The following is a 23,930-nucleotide window of genomic DNA, read 5'->3' as shown; positions in this document are numbered from 1 at the left end:
ATACACCTTTATAACATCTTGAAATTCTTGAGAAGCTGCGCTGTAGAATATTCCAAACTTGTGAAGTGTTTTCCCTACTGCTCGGCAATCCTAGACAGATGGCTGTGCAAGACCTTTCTTCAAAATAGTCATGAGCATATTGGTCCAATTAAATATTAAAGCCAAGTGAAATATGGGACATAAATATGAAGAAAAGCAAGGAAATGACCCTAGGGAGATAGACCTAAACATCACTGGAGTTGTGACAATGAAGTAGAACGTACAATTATTAAAGGATATAGCAGTCAATAGGTACATTGTCAAGACTATGGTAGGGATGCGGGATGTAGATTGGGTGTACACACTAACTTACCCAAGCTTAGAATGTACTTTTGGCATACAGATGAACTGGTATACAATTATACTATAAATACACTATATTAAAGTGGTTATCTCATGATAATGTAAAAAATGAAAATCAGATATCATATAGTACTTGACAACCTCTTTCTAACATAGCTAGAACCAGCCCTGTACCTCACATGGAACCAGAGATCTCCTCATTCATTGTTCTGCTAGACTTATATCAAGCTGAAAGCTCAAGGAGAGTCTTTTCTGCTGCAGGTCAGGAGTGGTGTCTTTTCTGCTGGAACTCTCTCCCTATCACAGCTCATGAGGCAGCGGTAGGACCGTCCCTAATCTAACAGTTAATCACTTTCTCTAAATGGAATACCCCTTTAATAATTAATTCACCATCTTTGAACCATCTCCAGGAGTTGTTTATATGAAGTGACTTTTTTATAGTTCTATTTACCATATGCGGAGTTAGAGTTAGCTGGAGAAGATTGCAGTTTCTGGTGCACTGACAGCACAAGATGCGACAAAGTTATTACGAGACGTGTGTGACCCCCATGATTTACCTGTTGCTTATTTAGCGAAAACATATTTTTCAGTGCTGTATAGAGATAGTCATCATTCACGAACGTCACTGTCCATAATCTAATTCCCCTATGTCAGGAACTAGGGCAAATTTCATTGAAAATGGATTGACCTATCAATAAGTTTTTGGAGAGTAGGAGGAAACCAGATTATCTAGAAAAATATCATGCAAAAACACAAGGGGTACACAAAAAGCCCATGAAGATGTCTTTGGTTCAATTTGGACCCAGCACCTCAGTACTGCAAGACAACAGTTCTAACCGCTGCCACAGAGCAAAATTCCTTTTTTAAGTCAGAAATGAACATCAGTAAGGCATGTTTTTCTAATTCTCAGCTATCAGTATTTCACTATCAGTGCTGGCCCATAAGTGAATAAGCCCAATTCAGTAAAGTAATCATTGTAATTGGTTACATGTGCATGACTCTGTAAATAATATTCTAATCTGGAAGCAATTGTAAAAATAATTAAATGATTTACGATTACAAGTGAATCAAGTTAAACATAAACATAAGTGAGATGAGGTTCCTCGATGGGAAAACTCTATTAATCATGTTCACACTACTGTTCACTATTATCATCATATTAGTGCTCTTCAATGATAACTGGCCAACACATGTCCTCTGAATATTTATTTTAATACCTGCAATTATTTACTTATTTTCTAAAGTGATTTTAGATTTGAATGACATAAACTGGTCACACACATTAGGCAAATGTCAGCTGAACCCACCGATTTGGTGGAGCTGGCTGATCTAATGTGCATTGGATCCTTCCAACATCTGCCTTTCAGGGAGATAAGGATCAGGCAGCTGGATAAGCCACTGCCATAAGAGTTAGGACACATGCATGATTGGCCAAGCCAATTGGTTGAGAGAGATAGCTGTCAGCCTGACCGTTTGACCAACAGATATCTGATGTTTATAGTTAGCCTTATAATATTATTGTATTACGTATTTAAATGACTTTTATTTTCTTATTTCACTCATGAATATGATATGTAATCTCTACCAAACCTCCAAATTTGAAAAACAAAGTAATCACAAAAAGGTTTTAAGTGATCACTAAAAATAATTCCAAAATTGTATTAAATAAATGTAACCTGACTTTCCCCTAAATTCTATCAAATTTAATTGAAATATTTTCCTAAACCTTCAAAACCTAAGCAATGAACAAGTATTACCGCCTATGTAAAGACACTTTCAAAGACTAGTGAACAGTATGTTAAAAACAGAAATTAAATTTTACCTTATTACTTTCCCCAACACTACAGTGGCAAGGGTCATCTTCTTTTATACCACTAGAATGCCTGCTGAATCTATCTCTCCCCTCTCCTTTGCATAGAAAATCATCTGAGAAGACAGATAAAAGGTAAGTAAGTAAAAAAAAGAACCTACTTCAGAAAAAATGGCAAGTGTGACATATATCTCAAATGTAATGTGACACTTATGTGGATATGACTATGTTTGGTCAAATTCACACTGCTGGTGAGAACAACACCCCAATCAGACTAAGGGTAGGTTCCCTCAGCTGGCATTGCTGGGAAAAGCTGAGGTCAGCCAAAAGCAGTCAGATACATTTCCATCCATGTAATAGATGGATGGTCCAGCTGCTCCAAGTTTGCCATTTTATGTCAGCAGCTCTCACAGGTGGATCCCAAGCAGGGGAAACCCTTCTGTGATGGGGTTTGCCACTGAAATTTAACATTAGGTCACTGTGTCATTAAAAAAAGCAAAAGAAACACACCATGTAGTCACCATATGAACAGAACGTAAGACTCCCTAAAGCATAAATGTTTATCACTCATTTGTATTATTATTTTTTTCTGATGGATATGTCCAGGTTAATGGAACTAAATCTATAGAGGTATATTTTGCTTTAACCCCTGGAACCTACGCTAGTGAAAGGAGGGACAGGTATGGCAGGATTGGTTCACCTTCTAAGGTGTATGGAGTCAGCCTTACTCTCCTCCAACATCTGTTTGAAAAAAGAAGAATTGAGCATGTTGGATTTTAACACGCCAATCCATTGTTCCTATGCGAGAGGAGCTGATGCCAGAAATACCAGCTAGAAATTGAACAAATAAATTCGAACAAATGAATTTTTTCATCAACAAGAGTTTTTTGGGTTGTTCCCACTCCTCAATAAGCTCCTGCCACTTGATTGACAGGTCCAGACATTTCTCCTGGCCCTGACAATGTCACACATGTGCTGCTACTTTGAGTAGTGGTGCAAGTGGAGAGGCTCTGCTACAGCTACCGGAGCAGAGACTGTTTTTCCGTCGCTACCTGGAAATGTAGTGCATGCAGAGTCACTGCTCCATTATCAGCAACAGAGCATCTGTGCTTGCGCCGCTACCCGGAGCAGTGCAGCAGGCATGAGTTTGAGTTTGAAACTATACACTGAAAAAAGGATACTTGGAAAATAATGTGATTGAACAGAGACTGACAAAGTGTAAACTGCTAGTGGTTTTTGATCAATGATCACACAACTACAGTGGTACACCGTTTATTTTGTATTTTGCAGTAGGGCATATGTTGAAGCAGGGTTCCACACTGTCATGGTAACAGTGATACATATGCTGGATAGCCTCCTATAGCATGTCATTCCAAGCTCTTTCAACTTGGACCCATATTTCAGTCAAGGTCGTTGTTGGCTGTTGTGCATGGGAGATCCAGTCCTCCTGAAAATTCTGATGTGGTCAACATTATTACAAGGGCAAAAGCTGCTATCATTACTGAAAACTATTGTTGATGGCCATATCAGAGTTTTCAGGAGGGCTGGAGAGCGTCTATTGCCATTATACAAAATGTTTAGGCACACAGGACCAACAACAGATGTCATAGTGTGGGGTAAGCCATAATGGCCATTGCCATCTTGCATTTATGGAGGATGCATTGACCAGTTTTTGGTATGCCCAGGACATCGTGGAACCAGTCCTAGTGCCTTTTTTGACTCAGGAGATGTGGTGTTCCAACAAGATAATGCCCACACACTGCCCACACTAAACTATATGCTGTTCAGAGTATCCAGCAGCTCCCCTGGCCAGTATAATCACCAGATCTGTCCTCTTCATGGATCTCCCATGCACAGCTGCCAATAACCACCTTGACTGTACTACAGGTCCAAGTTGAAAAAAATTGAAATTACGTACCACAGATATCCAGCATCTACCATGCCACAGTAGCTGCCTGTATCGCAGCAAGGGAAAATGCCACCCAGTATTATTGTGACCCAACCTCAACATATACCCTGCTGCAGAACTCAAAATAAAAGGTGCACCACCTTGATTGTGTGATCATTGACCAACCACCACTAGCAGTTTATACTTTGTCAATCTCAGCTATATTGCATTGTTTATTTATTTTTATTTATTTTTTTCTTTCAGTAATGTACTTAGGACTACATTCTTCTCCAATCTGATTTTAATCTAATTTAATTTTTTCATCTGGAGGAGAAGACTTTGGGTGAAAATTCAAATGGATAACATTGGATCAATTCCATCAAATAACATTTGTCTTTAGAATATTTTTAGTGTTAACTTTTATTCAATATGGGCTGAATAGGATCATATAGGATATTAAATGGGATGAAAGTTAATTGTTGGACTCTGGATATTTATTTTTAGTAGTACTGGTTTATCAAATGACTTTTACATAAAGCACATTTTTGCTTAGTTAATGTGGCTATACATAGGCTGAAGTTTCAGTCATTAAGACATCTGGCCATAACGGACACTTTATGCGGAAGAGATATTTCACAAGGGACAAAGTTTTAATTCTGACCCTTGAGGCAGAACTGTCTCTCTTCTGCTTCCACTGACTTATCATTGTCACCCTGGGCCACTGGACACACAATTCTCTCCCCAACTACACCCCTGCTCTATGCTCAGGTATAAGAAAGAAAAAAGAAAGAAAGAAAAAAAGAAAGAAAGAATAATAATTAGGTCAAACAAGGTGATATCTTCTCAAGTTTCCTGTTGAACCTTCGCCGGATTATCAGCCCAATGCCTAACTAGGATGATCTACTAAACCATGTATGGACAACTTTAGTTGAGTGGTATAATTGTGAGCATGATTTCCATGGTAGATCTGTAATTAGGTGCATATACTGGAAACCAAGAGAAAAATGTATCTCCTATAATACAGGAGATATTTTTGTATCAAAAATGTCATTAATATGCACTTATCTAGCGGTTTTCTTGAATGTTCTTTCTCTACTTTCTATGAAATTACTACCATAATAAAATTTTACACTTTGCACACACATTCAAGACCAATGCAAACATCCTAGTCTGCCTTATATGTGACCTGCAAAGTTATGCCCATAGTCTCCTAGTCTATATAAAACCACCACTGTATCACCACTACATTTCTTTGATGGTACCAATGTACCTGTGCAAGAAATGTCTAAAGGAAAGAAGTTGTGAGGGCAAAAAACAAGTTGCCTTTGTATGCACATCACTAAGAGAAAATACTGTAAATCAATTGTACTGTGAAGCCTATTATGTGACCTTAGCTGATGGGCTCCCCTGTATTTTCTTAGGCAGGACGCCACAGGTTCCATTATTTTATATTAGTGCTTCCATATCCTTAATAAACCATTTGTAAGCCTACTTGTCTTTGATTTAAAAACTTGTGGGACCCTAAAATTGACGTTAGATGGACTTAAAGAAATTATTATAACTAGTTACAGCTTATTTCACAGCAGATTAGAAATAAGATACTGGACAGAAAGCTCCAGCAGTAATAAATCAACTACACAGACATAAACCATTTTACTTAGAACTAGAGATCAGCGAAGTTTTGAAAAATCTGAGTCAGCAACTTCGCCATAGTTCACCAAGAAATTTGATTCATTCCAAATTAATTTGTCACAAATCGCTATAAATCAGGTATACCCAAGCCAATCTTCTTTAGGGTACGACCAGAAGGAGCAACCATGCTGCAGGCAGGTTGCATCCATGCTGCAGTGAAGAACTGCACGACCAATTATACACCATTTGACTCAACCTACCATTTGTCCTTGAGCATGTCAGATTTGTCCAACTCCCTTGAAGATTATTTCCACCTGCCATGCCTGAGGCAGCTCCATGAGATAACTACCTCATGAGAGGTCGCGTTGCCACACTCACACCAGAGCTAATGACATGACTGAAGTCACCATAAAACAAACTTGCACACTGCATCATAAACTGAAGAGTGGACAAATATTTCCATTACGTAAAAAAAATGAAATGCTAAATGTGACCTCTGAGCAGAAATAATCCCTTACACTAAGGACTGCATTTAAGGGCATATGGATGGATACAGTCCCATTTCAAAAGACTGTTTGTAGCAGTATTTTTGCGAAGGTCTTCACTTTCAGTCATGTCCTCTCTACCTCGCCTCAGGAGTACATGCAAAAATGCCAGTTTGTCATAGTGAATTTCACAGGTGAATCTTAGATCCAGTGTATTAAGTTCCCATACAAATTGACAGAACTGCCCTTTTGTGCCTTCCTAGAGAATGAACACGTCATAAATATATCTCAACCATAAACCTAAAGATGACAGGCTTTTTGATTTGATCTTGCAGGATAACAGGCCGAACTGGATGGACAAATGTATTTTTTCAGCCTTATGTACTATGTTAGTATGTAATAAGGTATAGTTTTCTGTTTTGGGCAATAGTGCCTGAAGATACAGTGAGAAACAGAACTATTGGAAGACCCTGCGATTTTGCAAGTTCTCCCACTTAGAAATCATGGAGGGGTCTGAAATTCACATTGTAGGTACATTCCCACTCTGAGAGACAGAATTTTTTAATAAATCAGGAAATCACATTGTATGATTTTTTAAGAATGTATTTGTCTTGCATTGCTAAACATAGTATTGGAACACCTGAGAAACAGCAAGAATTCTGGCTCTCAAAGACCTGGTACTGTGCCTTTAAAAAGCCCACTTCTACTCCACTCATTAATCTAACTTAGTAGCACCTGTCTGAGTTCTTTAAAGACACTTGTCCACCCCACATACAGTCAGACGCCAACTACTACCATGGGCAAGACAATAGAGCTGTCAAGAACTGTAACTATGACGAGGGGACATCCTCTGCGTCTGGTGGAAAGAAGGTTTGTACACAAACATAGAAAAGTATTCTTTACGGTAAGAGCAGTGAGACTATTGAACACTCTGCCTGAGGAGGTGGTGATGGTGAGTACAATAAAGGAATTCAAGAGGGGCCTGGATGTATTTCTGGAGCGTGATAATATTACAGGCTATAGCTACTAGACAGGGGTCGTTGATCCAGGGAGTTATTCTGATTGCCTGATTGGAGTCGGGAAAAATTTATTTTTATTCCCCTAAAGTGGGGGAAATTGGCTTCTACCTCGCAGTTTTTTTTTTTGCCTTCCTCTGGATCAACTTGCAGGATAACAGGCCGAACTGGATGGACAAATGTATTTTTTCAGCCTTATGTACTATGTTACTATGAACTGTAAAAATACAAAATTGTGGACCTCCACAAGGCTGGAAAGGGCTACGGGACAATTGCCAAGCAGCTTGGTGAAAATAGATCAACTGTTGGAGCAATTGTTAGAAAATGGAAGAGGCTAAAGACGACTGTCAGTCTCCCTCGGACTGCGGCTGCAAGCAAGATCTCACCTCGTGGGGTATCACTGATGATAAGAAAGGTGAGTAATCATCCCAGAACTACAAGGCAGGAGCTGGTCAATGGCATGAAGAGAGCTGGGACCACAGTTTCAAAGGTCACTATTGGTAGAACACTACGCCGTTTCAAATCATGCATTGCATGGAAGGTTCCTCTGCTCAAGTCATCACATGTCCAGGCCCATCTGAAGTTTGCCAATGACCATCTAGATGATCCAGAGGAGGCATGGGAGAAAGTCATGTGGTCAGATGAGACCAAAGTAGAACTTTTTGGTCTAAACTTAACTCGTTGTGTTTGGGGGAAAAAGAAGGATGGAGTTGCATCCCAAGAACACCATCCCTACTGTGAAGCATGGGGGCAGTAGCATCATGCTTTGGGGGTGCTTTTCTGCGAAGGAGGCAGGACGACTGCACTGTATTAATGAGAAGATGAACGAGGCCATTTATTGTGAGATTTTGAGCAACAACCTCCTTCCCTCAGTCAGAGCATTGAAGATGTCATGGCTGGCTCTTCCAACATGACACCGACCCAAAGCACACAGCCATGATAACCAAGGAGTGGCTCCGTAAGAAGCATATCAAGGTTTCGGAGTGGCCTAGCCAGTCTCCAGACCTAAATCCAAAAGAACATCTTTGGAGGGAGCTGAAACTCTGTGTTGCTCAGCGACAGCCCCAAAACCTGACAGATCTAGAGGAGATCTGTGTGAAGGAGTGGGCCAAAATCCCTGTTGCAGTGTATGCAAACCTGGTCAAGAACTACAGGAAACGTTTGACCTCTGTAATTGCAAACAAAGGCATATGTACCAAATATTAACACTGATTTTCTCAGGTGTTCAAATACTTATGTTCAACAGTGCAAGACAAATACATTCTTTAATGTGATTTCCTTCTCTCAGAGTGGGAATGCACCTACAATGTGAATTTCAGACCCCTCCATGATTTCTAAGAAGGAGAACTTGCAAAATCGCAGGGTGTTCAAATACTTCTGTTCCTCACTGTATGGGACAAAATTCTCTGTATAGCCCCTAAACGATGCATATATCTCCCCAGATAACCATACAACATGTTATACTGTCTGTTTAATATAAAATATGAAATCCAATACAGCTACCCTCAAATGAGTTTAACACCAGAACACTATTCTTTTGATTTTTCTGATGACCTTCCGCTGCGATCATGTAGGTGTCCTGTGTAGATCGACTGGCTTGGAGATGCGCTATTATATCTCCTTATTAACCTGTAACCAAACCCGCTGTGGGCTCGTCTCAGCTTAGCCAATGGGAGATGGCTGGTTAGACCGGCACCATCCCCTTAATCCTATTGGCTGTTGGATAGGGTTTACCCTGATGGTGGGCTGGCCATAGTGGTTAAAAGACCATGCTCTGATTGAGTACAGAGCCACTGCCTATATAGAAAGAACCCGTGTCACCACGCTGCTGTTCAGGGCATGTTATTAAGACCTCTTAGCATAACTATTATAGCATACATTGGTCCCTTATTCCCTTGGGCTCTGCCATATCAGATGTGTTTTTTTTTTTAGGAAGATACAGACTATTCTCCTTTTTTAATCAATAAACACTATGTTTTAGTTCCATTTGATATACCATTGTCTCTCCCTGCATGACATTACAGTAGAAAGCTTCTCTTAGGATAGTACTGGACCTCTCAACAGCTGCATAAGATGCACATATGGAATGTCTGCCCCAGGGTCCTACATCTGTTTTATTTGTCCACGTCTTATATTAGGAAAAGTTTTTTTGTTGTTGTTGTAGCATTCATAGAGCATTTTTGGTCTACCTGTTGCTTACTCTTTTTGTATCCAAGCAAATAGTGAAAGTTAGCCTCTCTAGGATCGATAGCCAATATTCCTGTTCTATGAATGCTACAACAACAACAAAATACTCATAAATGCTTTGTATATGTGCTCAGTTTGGCCAGAAATTCAAAAAGAAAACCTTAAACTATAGGGTCATTATAATTCCAATAAACATTTCCAAAATGCATATAATTTTTCAGTACTTCCTGGTTATATTATAGCTCATATTTCATACATACTTCTAGAGAGAAACATCTAGACAAATAGTACTGTTCCTACTCATTACTAATGGATGAATATATGAATTTCAATAAATAATGTAAGCATATATTTCATATGACCAAGATTTATTTCAGTATATCACAAGAAGCATATTAACAATATTAAAGTGCTAAAATATAAAGCATTTAGAATGCAATGATTTCTAAAGTGTTTAACGCTTTTATGACCAAGCGTCATTGATACCCCCGTGACTACGTCTAATTTTGCAAATCTGACATGTGTCACTTTATGTGGTAATAACTTTGGAATGCTTTTACTTATCCAAACCATTCTGAGACAGTTTTTCTTTGTGACACGTACTTCATGATAGTCATAAATTTGAGTCAATATATTTCATCTTTATTTACGAAAAAATCCCAAATTTACCCAAAATTTTTGAAAATTTCTATTTCTCAGCTTTTAAAACAGAAAGTGATACCTCATAAAATATTTATTACTTAACATTCCCTATATGTCTACTTTATGTTGGCATCATTTTGAAAATGTCATTTTATTCTTTAAGGACATTAAAAGGCTTAGAAGTTTAGAAGCAAATTTCCAAAACCCACTTTTTAAGGACCAGTTCAGGTCTGAAGTCAGTTTGTGGGGCTTACATAGTGGAAACCCTCCATGAATGACCCCATTTCAAAAACTACACCCCTCAAGTTACTCAAAACTGATTTTACAAACTTTGTTAACCCTTTAGGTGTTCCACAAGAATTAAAGGAAAATGAAGATTACATTTCTAAATTTCACTTTTTTGGTAGATTTTCCATGTTAATCAATTTTTTTCTTTAACACATTGAGGATTAACAGCCCAAAAAAAATCTTTATTTTTAAATATTTATTACCCTGATTCTGCGGTTTACAGAAACACCCCACATGTGGTCATAAACTGATGTAAGGGCATACGGCAGGCCACAGAAGGAAAGGAGCACCATATGGTTTTTGGAAGGCAGATTTTGCTGAACTGGTTTTTAGATGCCATGTCCTATTTGAAGCCCCCCTGATGCACCCTTACAGTAGAAACTCCCAAAAAGTGACCCCATTTTGGAAACTAGGGGATAAGGTGCTAGTTTTATTGGTAGTATTTTGGGGTATATATGATTTTAATTGCTCTATATTAAGTTTTTTATGAGGCGAGGTAACCAAAAAATTGCTGTTTTGGCACAGTTTTTATATTTTATTTTTTATAAGATTCATCTGACAGGGAAGATCATGTGCTATTTTTATAGAGCAGGTTATTATGGATGTAATGATATCAAATATGTCTACTTTATTTGTTTGTTTGTTTGTTTCAGTTTTACATAATAAAACATTTTTTTTAAAAAAATATGTTTTTGAGTCTCCATTTTCTGAATGCCTTATTTTTTTTATTTTCTGCCGATTGTCTTGTGCAGGGGCTTGATTTTTGCAGAAAGAGTTGCAGAAAGAGTTGATGTTTTAATTGGTACCATTTTTGGGTACATATTATTTTTTTTCTCAATCATTATTACACTTTATGTGGCAAGGTGACCAAAAAATTGTTTGTTTGAAACAGTTTTTGTTTATTTATTTATTTATGTTTACAGCATTTACCAGAGGGATTAGGTCATGTGAAATTTCTATAGAGCAGATAGTTACGGACGTGGTAATACCTAATATGTATACTTTTTCTTATTTATTTAAGTTTAACACAATAATAGCATTTTTTAAAACAAAAAAAATGATGTTTTAGTGTCTCCATAGTCTGAGAGCCATAGGTTTTATATTTTTTGACCAATCGTCTATTTTTTGTGGGATGAGGTGACGGTTACATTGGTAATATTTTGGAGGGCATACGCCTTTTTGATCGCTTGGTGTTGCAATTTTTGTGAAGTAAGGTGACAACAAATATTTTTTGGGCACAGTTTTTTTTTTTTTTTACGGTGTTTAGCTGAGCGGTTAGGTCATGTGATATTTTTATAGCGCTTGTTGTTACGGACATGGCCCTACCTAATATGTATACTTTTTTAAATGTATTTCATTTTAGAACAATAATAGCATATTTTAAACAAAAAAATGTTTTAGGCCCCTTTCACACGAGCGAGTATTCCGCGCGGGTGCGATGCGTGAGTTGAACGCATTGCACCCGCACTGAATCCTGACCCATTCATTTCTATGGGGCTGTTCACATGAGCGGTGATTTTCACGCATCACTTATGCATTGCGTGAAAATCGCAGCATGCTCTATTTTGTGCGTTTTTCACGCAACGCAGGCCCCATAGAAGTGAATGGGGCTGCGTGAAAATCGCAAGCATCCGCAAGCAAGTGCGGATGCGGTGCGATTTTCACGCATGGGTTCTAGGTGACAGTCTATTCACTGTATTATTTTCCCTTATAACATGGTTATAAGGGAAAATAATAGCATTCTGACTACAGAATACATAGTATAATAGTGCTGGAAGGGTTAAAAAAATAAAAAAGTTAACTCACCTTATCCTCTTGTTCGCGTAGTTCGTTCCCGGTCTGTTCTTTGCTAGCTGTGGGCTTGGGCTAAAGGACCTTTGATGACGTCAGATCACATGCTCCATCACCATGGCGATGGACCATGTGATTGGAGCATGTGATCTGACGTCACCACAGGTCATTCAGCCAAAGCACACAGCTAGCAAAGAACAGACCGGGAACGAACTACGCGAACAAGAGGATAAGGTGAGTTAACTTTTTTATTTTTTTAACCCCTCCAGCACTATTATACTATGTATTCTGTAGTCAGAATGCTATTATTTTCCCTTATAACCATGTTATAAGGGAAAATAATACAATCTTCAGAACATCAATCCCAAGCCCGAACTTCTGTGAAGAAGTTCGGGTTTGTGTACCAAACATGCGCGATTTTTTTCACGCGAGTGCAAAACGCATGACAATGTTTTGCACTCGCGCGGAAAAATTGCGCATTTTCCCGCAACGCACCCGGCTCTTATCCGGGCAAAAAACATGACGCCCGTGTGAAAGAGGCCTTAGTGTCTCCACGTTCTAAGAGCTATAATTTATTAAGCGATTTTATTATGTAAGGGGTCATTTTGCGGGATGAAGTGACTGTTTTATTGGTACCATTTTGTGGATCTTTAAGATCAAGTGGGGCTAATAGCTGTACTATACTTTGCAATGCTCTTGCATTGCAAAGTATAATACTATCAGTTTTACACTGATAGATGGCAACACTGGATGGCGGTTGTTGCCCCCATCAGCACAGCAGCCCGATGGTTGAGAGAGGGAGCTCCCTCCCTCTGTTAACCCCTTGGATTCCGCAGACAGCGCCATCTAAGGGGTTACAGCAGAGTGTCAGCATACAGCTGACACTCACTGCTGATGGTGGCAGCTCAGGAACAGAGCCGCCGCCATCAAATACAGAAGTGGGACCGCATAAGGGGGCACAGACGAGGGCTGGGGAGGGGACACAGATGGGTAGGAGACACGAATGGGGGCAGGCCAGCCAGCACATACACAGTGCACGGCCGGCAAAGCTGGAGGCGGAGCGCACAGAAGGGGGCACAGATCGGGGCAGGGGAGTTACATATTGGGGGCAAATATTGGGGGCACGGAAGATATGGTACCTGATTTCAGGCACTGGTCTGCAGAGTTCAGATCAGAGCCTGAAAGCATCATTTTAACACTGCCATGCTCCGATTTTTTTAGTCTGCACAGACTAACCAATTGGAGTGATCGTCAGCAAGGGACCACTCTGATTGGTCCCTTGCCGGCATTACTGGACTGTACACTGTCGGTGACAGCAGCAGTGCAGGGGCAGAAGCTTTAATTCAAGCGCTTTGCAGCGCTTGGATTAAAGAGGTGCCATAACATTTATATACGTGCTAGCTAGCTGCACGTATATATCCATATGGCAGTCGTGAAGGGATTAAACAAACTCCTCACTCAGGCATACAGCTTTAAATGTGTGCTTCCATTCATGGTGATGAGGGGACTAGACTAAATTTGTCCTATATATAATAACCATAATTTGATACTTAGGCTACTTTCACACATTTTTGCCCTAATGCACTCTAAATAGAAAAGGATCTGCTCAGAATGCATCAGTTTGCCTCCATTAAGTCACTATTTCGCTCTGGAGGCGGACACCAAAACGTTGCCTGCAGCGTTTTGCTGTCAGCCTGACGAAGCGGAGCCAAATGGATCCGTTTTCTCTGACACAATAGAAAACGGCTTTCCCCCCCCGATTGATTTTCAATGGTGTTCAAGACGGACATAATACAATAATACAACCGGATCCGTTCATGACGGATGCATGCGGTTGTATTATTGTAACAGAAGCGTTTTTGCAGATCCATGACGGATTCGCAAAAACGCTAGTGTGAAAGTAGCCTAAGCCAGAGATCAGTACCTTTTTTCACTTTTATTTATATAACACAGACACACAGATAAGCCATAACATAAAACCACTTGCCTAATTTTATGTTGGTCTTGTGTCACCAAAACAGCTCTGACATGTCAAGGTGTAGTCGACACATGACCTCTGAAGGTGTCCTGATGTATCTGGCACCAAGACATTAGCAGTAGATCTTTTAAGACCTGGAGGTTGTGAGGTGGGGACTTCATGGTTCAGATTTGCTTTTCCTTCATAGCCCACAGTTGTCTTATTGGATTGAGATGTGGGAAATTTGGAGGCCAAACTGATATCTATATTCCTTGTTCCTCACACTTATGGAATATGTGCATCATCTGACCATTTTAGCGGCTTTCAGCAGTGGTCATCATGGGCACTCTGATGCCTGAGAACATCACTGAAATCTTTAGCATTTATGACCCAGTCACTGGTTTGCTGGATGCCTTCCTTGAACCACTTTTTGTAGGTAGTAACCACACAATAATGGGAGCACCTCACAAGACCTGGAATTTTGGAGATGCTGTGACCCAGTTGCCAAGCGATCACTATTTGGCCCTTGTAAGCCACACACATCCTTATGCTTACCATTTTTCCTGCTTCCAACACATCAACATTAAAAAATAACTGTTCACTTACTGCCTAAGCTCTAACATCCCTTGATTGGTGCTGTGAGGGCTTAAGTCACGTGCGGATAGACTCACTTCATCTGACTACTGAGGCCAACAGGACATCTCTAGACTATCTGCCAAATTGATTGATTAAAACAATACACTAATGTTAGTCCTAAACATAATAATGACATTGTCAGGCTTCGTTCGCACCTTTACATTCAGCATATGTGTCGTGAAAGCTCCCGATACACATGCTGAATGTATCCATAGGTACCCATGTACCAAGCAGATCCCAAAGGAATGTTCTTTTGGTATACATTGAACCTTTTTTATCACTCTATAGGAAAGCGTAGGCTTCCTCACCTGCTTCCATTAGAGGTACACATCAGATAATACTCCAAAGTATACCACAAAGGGATGCATAATAATCATAATGATTTTGATATTGTCCAAAATATAGTATAAGTGCTAATACTTAATAATTCGTCTATAGCACTACTACAATCTGATCCAAACAATCAAAATGTGCTCCATCAAACCTAAACCTTGTAATCCTATAAACAGTATAATAATGCACACAGAAGCGGTTGACTCCATATGGTTTCAGCAGCAGTCACATGCTCTACGTACTGACATCACCTCTATGTTGAACCAAATATCACATCCATTTATTTTGAATAAACATCTCATTGCAAAGATATGGGCATTTATATGTATGTTAGGCTTTTGCTCCTATAACAGCCTCCATTCTTTTAGAAGACCTTTCTCTAGATTTTCAAACATGGCTACCAGAATTCATGGCTTAATTCATGTCTATTCACCTATATGGGTGTTATTGAAGGTTTGAGTCTGATGTTACATGATAAAACTTGTCTGATAGTCAAGATCTGAGTAATCCCAATAGCCTTTAGTGTTGAGATCAGGACTGTACCAACAGCTAGTGTATGTTCTTTCACGCCATGTTTGACAAACCAATAACCCATGAATTGTACTGTACTGCCATGCTTATAAAGGAAAGAGTCATTCCTAAACTATATTCAGAAATCTGATGCAAATAATCCTTTAGAAAACACTCTTACAGTATTGGAGCCAGTGGCTCAGTATAGACCATAAATCCACCTGATCATGATGTCTTATTCATCAAGCTTTAAAGGGGTTGTGTTATCCTAAATATTAGTGGCATATATCTAGGATACGCCACCAATGTCAGATAGGTGCGAGTCCCAGAGGTCCAGATCTCCAGAACAGGCCCCCGGAAGTGAACTGTGCAAGTGCGGTGTGCTCTCCGTTCACTTCTATGGGCATTCTGAAAATATTTAAGCTTGTATGCTCAGCTATTTTGGGAAGTCCCACAGAAGTTAATGGAGAGAGCACAGCGCATGCACGACCACCTCTACGGGACAACTAGAAATAGCTGAAGCATTTTTGAAACTGCCTTAAAAGCGAATGGTGGGTGGGTGGGTGGCTGTGCTTGAGTGGTGTGCTCTCTTTTGGGGGCCTGTTCTGGAGATAAGTGTGATCCTAACAATATGCCACCAATGATTGAGATAGGACAACTCTTTTAGGTTTGACACTACAATTTCAGACAGGAAACATTCTACTGGTATGTTTCAAACTCAGTCATATTTTAGATGTCAAAGTATTTTGTAGAGGTTAAAGGGTGTGTCCAGGATTTTACTGCTGATGGCCTATCCTAATGATAGGTCATCAAGATCTTTTCAGCAGGTGTCCGCTTTCATGCATCCCCACCGATCAGCTATTTTGGGGTAGCTTCATCACGGAAACTACACAGCTTTATCCATTGTGTAGTGGACAAAGCTAGTTACTGCTGCTCCTGTTCAGTTCAATGGGAGCAGCACTGCAGTTACCTGCTCGAAGCTGTGTAGTTCCAGAGCTGACTTCCAATGCTGCAGCTATTGCAGAAGAGCTGGTCATCAGGTGTGCCAAATGTCAGACCTCCGGCCAGATATTGATTGCCTATCTAGGCCATCAATATTAAAATCTTGGACAACCTTTTTAAGGAGGGTGTAATTGCCCACATTTGTTCGAGTGGTAATTTGGAATTTTGCAACTGCATTAAAGCATGGCAGACATTTATCAAATCTGCTATGCCTGGTGTGTAACATACAAATGCCACAAATGATGTGCAACATTTTATGCTTTTTTTGTGACTTCTTGTTACATTTTGATGAGCTTTGCCGCTTTCAAAAGTGGAGGAAAAGTTGGTCGGGATTACAGATTTGAACAATTTTATGTCTGATTTATGTTCTGCAGCTTTCTGAAAAGTCACAAAAAGGTTGTATTGCCATGCCAGCCTACTTTCTCTGACAGTGGTGAAACCACATCACACTTAGCCAGATTTTATAAAACCGACCACCACCCTAATAAATTTGGCACAGATGCGCAAAGCAACCTCAGGCAAAAAAATTGCCTCAAACACACCAACCATGATAAACTACTACCTATCTGTAGATTTACATTTAGAACATTTAAGAGCTTGTGTCCCCTAATCCTAGAATAACAGAACCCACAGTGCACCAGAACAGAAGTTTAACTACTGACAATTTGGAAAGCAAAACTATTAATGACCTATTGTCTAAAGAATGCCAGCCTTCCACTGAGAATTTTTTAAGGAGATTGCAAAGAAATTTTGGCCTTCAAGAGGCAGAATTTACCGATATATTTTATTGTTTAGTTCATGTTGAATGTTTTGACTATGCCAAGGGGCATAACTTGAAACTTCTAACCCAAAGTTCAAAATGTGTAAAAGAGTCCCTGTCCCCAAGTATTATGCATCATTTGTAGAATTGGTCTCTGAATATAGGCCAGAAGGACCAAATGGACCAATTTTGGGCCAAGGTGCAACCACAACCTCTGTAAACTCTATAGCTCCATTTTAATGTGAACACTATAGTTTTTTAAGTCCCTGTGGTCTTCTAGATGAGTAATTTAACTGCTAATTTTGGTTTATGGATAATGTGGTTATCAATTACACATATTTTAGACATCTAGCAATAGATGTGAAGGAAACTGGAAAATGAGGACAAATACCCATCTATCACGACCGGCGTGCCGATCACATACGTGACGCAAAGGGAGGGAAAAGGGAAGGCCCTGTCCAAGGGAGAGGGAAAGGTGGTGACCCCTAACTCATCTTGAGGCTGGCACCTGACTGCCCTGACATCCCTAGATGGGTTTCTCACCCGTACGCCCATCACGTGCCTAAACCCTGGCTTTCCCTAAGATGAGCCCTAAATAGTGAATAGGGCGGTGGGGACACTAGTCCTCACCACTAACACTAAAGGAAAACACCAAGGAGAGGACAGACAATACAGACAAAACATATAATCCCAGGTGGGCGACAACAAAAGCCCAACAGGGATCCGGAGGGTATAGCTCTGGAACGACAACCAGGAATCACAGGTACACAGCTCCAGTGGGTCAGTATAGAAGTCTAGGCAGGAAGCTCTATATCTGGCAACCAGAGAAGTGGGAGGGAGAATATAAAAAGGTTGGGAGTGACGGACAAGAAACAGCTGAGGAGAAGAAGCTACGGATCCCTGAGTGAGACAAAAAGGATTGCAAGGCAAACACAGAAAGCTATCATTAAGAAACAGCGTGGTCTTTAGACATAGAGCACGCAGCCACCCGCTGCGACTTCTTGACCCCGGGTATAACGGAGTCAGACGTGGCTCTTGACACCCTTGTGACACCATCTACCTATGTATCATTAGCATCAGACAGCAGCTGCAAACAGTATGTCTATCCCTGGCGGACCTCTGCCATAAACCCATAATCTGCTGGTTACCAAGATTCTGGCTAAATGAAAACAGGGTTTTTTTTCCTAGTGGGAGCTCACTTGTATGAATATATAAAATTATAGCAATCTGATTTGAATGGGTAAAAGTCCAGCTGGTCCAAATTTTGCTTCCCATAAGGACCGTTAGGTTGTCCTCATGCACGTTAGATTGCATAATTTATTAATTTTTCAGGAGGAAATCCTAAAGATTTAGGTGTGTTTGCAAATGTTTTCCCAAGTTGTGAATCGAGACACACCAACACTAAGATATGTACTATTTACCACTTCTTGGTTGTCAGTGTTCCCTCCATTTATGTGCTGCATTATAGGGGTATTCTGGTTTCAAGATGAAATAGGACAACTCAGGGGATCTATTTATAATTCAAAACAGATGATTACTTACCTGATAGACCCTGCACTGCCACCCTGGTTCTCCCAATTGGGCTCTGTTTTCCCAGTTGCAGAAGTGATGTCACATTGCCAATACCTGTATGTGACCTCTGCAGCCAATCACTGACCTCAGTGCTGTCTCATGTGTTGTTGACATGACATCACTGCTGCAGTCAGGAAAACAGAGCTCTGCCAGGAGAACAAGAGTAGCGGCACAGAATCTGTCAGGTAAGTAATTATCTATTCATTATTACAGGTCGATTCACGAGTTGTCCAGTTCCTCTTGAAACCAGCCAACCCCTTTAACTTGTCTTGGAGCAAAATAATTTTGTTTGAAAGACTTTGGGAAAACCCGAGAGCCAAAAGCACATGGTAGCCATGTTGACAGCAAATAAACTACTGTGTCAGTGCTTCTCTCATATTTTTCTAAGTTTGAAGAACTTACAGTAATGCGTGGGAAACTGTGAGAGAGATTTTTCCACATGCTGACAAATGGAATTTAGTTAATCTTCCCTACTGATCATATTGTCAATTTAAAGGGGTTCAACAGGTTAATTAAAAAGTCTTCCTTCTCTTTAAGGACTTGTACATGCTACAGTCAGAGGTCAACACTAGGCAGGTTTCCAAGCTGGTTCAAATTTATGGAAAATACATACTCACTCCCTGAAGCGTTGTAATGAAACCCAAAGCCATATGAAGAGAAAAGGATTTAGATATAAGTTGACAGAGCCAACAGCAACTTGATTCTGAAGCCCAATCCCTGCACTCTACACAAGTGTTTTAGCAGCAGTATTAAAATATCAGGAGCTATGGCATTTTCCTTAAGTGTCTCTGCTCATCCACAACCGTTTTTGTGCAGGTTCCATATGCAGTCTCAGAAAAAAATGGATGGGCTATTGATCCATAGCTATATATCTACAGTATTTTGTTAAATACAGTTATGGTAAGACTGGACTGCTAATCCACACATATTTACTGTTCCTAACTGATGATAAGTAGGAATCCGTACCTAATATATATAACTCACATATAGCTCGGTGACCATGGCTTAAGGAAGTGGTAGAGAAGATGAATGAAGGTTTAAATATGTAGGACAGCAGATGGTAATAATAATACTATCAAATAGTGTTACATGTCTACAAACTTGTACAATATCCAGTAAGATAATTGCAGTCGGAAGAAGAAAAATGAAAAGCTACAAGTTGGTTTTGTTAGCTCTGTAGGTCCTAGTCTTTGCTGAATTGCCATATGGCAGTAGGCTGATACAATGGGCTGCAACGTGAGCAATGCACTTGCATTATTGGTGTATATATAATCATGAAAATACTGTATTTTAAGGTGTGGTTAAAGGGGTTATCTATTTTCTCAAACAGCCCCCCATGTGCTGGGCCCCTCATAGGTAATATACTTACCCCGCTCCGCCCCTGGTCCCCGCACCGCCTCTGCTGCTTCTCCCTGTACAAAGATGAAAACATCCAGTTTTGGGGGAAAGCAGCCAATGGCAGGTGGGGACGAGCCTCTCTAGCGTCACCCGTGATGCTAGGGAAAATCGTCCCTGTCCCCACCTGCCATTGGCTGCTCCCCCCCAACACCAGATGTTTTCACCCGTGTACAGGGAGAAGCAGCAGCGGCGGTGCGGGGACCAGGAGCGGTGCCGGAAGCGGATAAGTATATTAGCAGGGTAAGTATATTACCTGTGAGGGGCCCAGCACATGGGGGGGGGGCTGTTTGAGAAATTGGATAACCCCTTTAAATGAGTCACAATTTAGTTGGCTCATAATCCCTATGAAAATGTGTTGTTTTTATAGGATCCAACATATGGCTAATTTACATAATGAGGTAATGCTATATATCAGTCCATGAACTCTCTAAACATGTAAGTAAATGTGGAATACAATATTTTATATGATCCCAAGCTCTGACATCTGACCAGACTCCTGTAGACTATGTATGATAAAGCCTAACTTCCAAGAAAAATATGTGAAGTTCAGACATACCCACCAGGCAAACAGGTGAAAGTATAATACACATTTCTGCATACTCATTTTTCTTCTGATATTAAGAATGTTTAGTTTGAAACACTGTGGGAAAACCTGAGAGAACCAAAAGCATAATTATGCAGTTACTGTATGTTCTGTTTTCAGAAATGCGCTCAAAAATCCAAGCCTGTTATATACTGCACATAGGACATGTCAAGCAAGCCCCCATAACTCTTCCAGAGATACAAATAACAAGCCAATGTATTTTTGGCACAAGTTGTACTGACAGCAGTTGAAGTTCAGTTAGCTGCCAAAGCTTATTATGTCCCTAGAGTTGTTTAGTGTAGTATGATGTTTCAGAATTATCCATGAAAGAACATTTACTACTATTTGTGTTTTCCATAAAGCAGGTTTGCTAATGACAAGTTAAATGTTGAACATGTATATATTCTAGAATAAGAAGATCAAATTAATTCAGAAACCATTTGCAATCCAAGAGAGATCCAAAAATGTTTGCAGGGATGCGTGCACACTATATATCTATTTTACAGTACTTCTTTTCAACTTGATTTCTTTTGCTTTCCTAACAAATCAAGTTCCATAAGTATATGGGGAAAGTTGTAGAGCATAACATTGTAGTAACAGTTGACTTACCAGTCCATCACAGTTGCTGATGGCCACAGTGGCTCCAGGCATATCTGTGATATCTCCTGTATATACACAATCCCCACGGATTGAGCCATGAGAAATCTCTTGAAAATCCTCCTGCCACTCAATAGTAGCCTCTTTAGAAACCAGCTTTTTATTGGGCTTCAAACGTAGATGTAGCTGCTTGCCAAAGACCGTGACATTGAAGTACAAGCACCTATCATCTGACTGAGTTTTTGGTGGATCAGGAATACTTCGGGCAAATCTCTGCCCAGGGTGCTTTAAGGTCATTCTACTTCCTGCTGCTGACACCACGTGGGAAATATATCGTCCTAGATGATCTGTACTGAATGGGACAACCACACCGTATTCACTTAGCTTTCCAGAGAGGTGTTCTATTGGGAATAAATAAGAGTTTTAGAGATAAATTGACCTAAGTAGGTTGTAGCAATGATATTGGATCACAAAATCTTTCTCTTTCTTTGAAATTTTGGACCACACATTTTTTACCACATTTTCTACCACATTTTCTACCAGTAGTCCAGTCGCTGCCCCAAGCAAATTTGCCTGACAAGGAAAACATTGCTTTTGTTTGTTGACACCATATTGAGGCTTGTACATTAGAATGTAAATTAGAACAGGGGTTGTATGCTGCAACACATTCACAAAAAGTTGAATACGGCTGTTAAATATTGACCTTAGCCTGTATTCTAAGAAACATTTTACAGCTTTCCCAGCTGCATACTCTTATTACAGTTTCCTCGCCAGGGGGGAATGAGCAAAGCCTTGACTTGCAGCCCCATCTGCATGAAGCAAGTTTATTGACACCTGTCAAAACAGACTCACCTATGTATTAATTTACAAGTAACAAATAAAAAGTGAATGGGCTATTCAATGAAGGACCACAGCTTTTCTATGGACTAATGATTATGGTAATCTACAAAATGTAGAGTAATTGTTTATTCCTCTATATTGGGGTAGCATTTACATATGAAACCTACCAAACAGACCTATTCATATGAAGTCAGTTGAAATAAGTGATTATGCAAAATCTAAAAAGTTAGAAATAACAGTACAAAAGTCAAACTTTAAGATATCTAGCCAAGGTCACAAAATAAAGTTTAATATTTCTAATCCAGAATGCTTACTTAAATCATGCTGATTGCTTATGAAGTCAGTCAGTACAAGGTATACTCACATTTATCTAATGGATAAATGAGGTCTAATCTCTGAAATATATTTTGTAAACTGTTTATTCATTGCATTAGCCAAGTACATTCATTCAGGCAAAGCACAAATTTCAATGCAAATCTTTTTGAAATCCTACCTTTAGAAATAAATGAATCCACAGTCAGCCAGAAGAAAGATGTAAAAAAGCAAAACACAATCCCATACATGTAAAGAAAATCCATCGGGTAAAGCTTGCAGAATAGTTTGTGTGGTTTCCTAAGTGAGAAGAAGCGGAATAAAACAGTATCCAGTAAATCAGGAGTTTGATTAGCCTTTTTTCTTCTTCAGATAATCTCAATTTTGACCAGTTTGAAGGACATTTGCAGATTCAGAGAGATAGAGAAAGAGAGAGAAGGATCTTGCAGGATTTTCTCCAGCCAGCCAGGCGTTTAAAAATCTGTTCTCCTCCTGTTGCAGTGCTGCAGATTGTCAGATCAGGAGAGGCACACTCTGGAGTGCTGGGGGAGAAACTTAAAGCAGCTTTGATACAGTCTTTTTGGACCCTTGTAAACTGTGCCTATCCAGGAGAAGCCCCATCCATTTAGGAAGGCAAAAGAAATAAGGGAGGAGGAGAAAAAGAGAGTGGAAAAGGGAGGGAGGTCTGGATAGTCAGAGTGCATTGCAACTCCAGTCAGAGGATGCAAATACTGACATCATCTGTAACATTGTAGCACAGACACACCCTGGGTTCCCTATGTCCCTCCTCTGGAGAGACGGGGTCTCCCAAATCTGTCACATGTGAGACTGTACTTTGCCGTAAAACTGAAAATAAAGAGGAGGTGGAAGTAAAAACAGAATCAGTCTGCAGGATGTACCTTCACTGTGAAGAATGGGCTCAGTGTTCCCAGTAGGAAAATACTTGAGCATTTGAACAATTCCTCACTTTTCTTCCAGGTGACTGGTCTCAATTTCTCTTTGTATAATTGCAATTTTGACCAGCCATAGCAATTTCCCTAACTTTACAAATTAGTTTTATTTTATTTCAACAAAACACTTTTTATAAACAGGCAATACATCGTCATAATCACCTATTGATGTAAAAAAGGGACACTGGCAACTGTGGGACATAGCTGCTCTGTTATGTGGCTCTAGCAAATAAATCACATTTAAGCCAGTTGCTCAGGTGGATTGCAACTGATCAGTAATTGTGAGCCATAGATTGTACACAGGTAGAAAAACATGGCTGCTTTCACCCAGAACACTCTGCCACACTTGTCATGTCTGGTGTTACAGCTAAGTGAAGTGAATGACTCTGAGCTGCAATA

At 39.9% G+C, this 23,930-nt stretch overlaps 1 protein-coding gene across 3 annotated transcripts in view; it reads right to left on the bottom strand.

Moving 5' to 3' along the window:
* The window catches only part of ADAMTS14 (ADAM metallopeptidase with thrombospondin type 1 motif 14), a 201,471-nt gene extending 178,286 nt beyond the window's left edge, over positions 1-23,185 (bottom strand). For 2 of the 3 annotated variants that reach the window (XM_044296805.1, XM_044296806.1), the window contains exons 1-2: positions 22,763-23,185; positions 21,442-21,830 (exon numbers count right to left, since the gene is read on the bottom strand). In XM_044296805.1, the coding sequence (XP_044152740.1) occupies positions 21,442-21,830; positions 22,763-22,847 (474 nt within the window). In that variant the 5' untranslated portion in view covers positions 22,848-23,185. Of the gene's footprint in view, positions 1-2,164; positions 2,269-21,441; positions 21,831-22,762 lie in introns of those variants that run through there. The other variant, XM_044296807.1, reaches the window with a different exon arrangement.
* Between the last annotated feature and the right edge of the window lie 745 nt (positions 23,186-23,930).

The sequence above is a fragment of the Bufo gargarizans genome, chromosome 6 (assembly GCF_014858855.1).
Source record: "Bufo gargarizans isolate SCDJY-AF-19 chromosome 6, ASM1485885v1, whole genome shotgun sequence".
Lineage (NCBI taxonomy): Eukaryota > Metazoa > Chordata > Amphibia > Anura > Bufonidae > Bufo > Bufo gargarizans.
The sequence above is the reverse complement of the archived record's forward strand: the minus strand, read 5'-3'. Positions and strand labels throughout refer to the sequence as shown.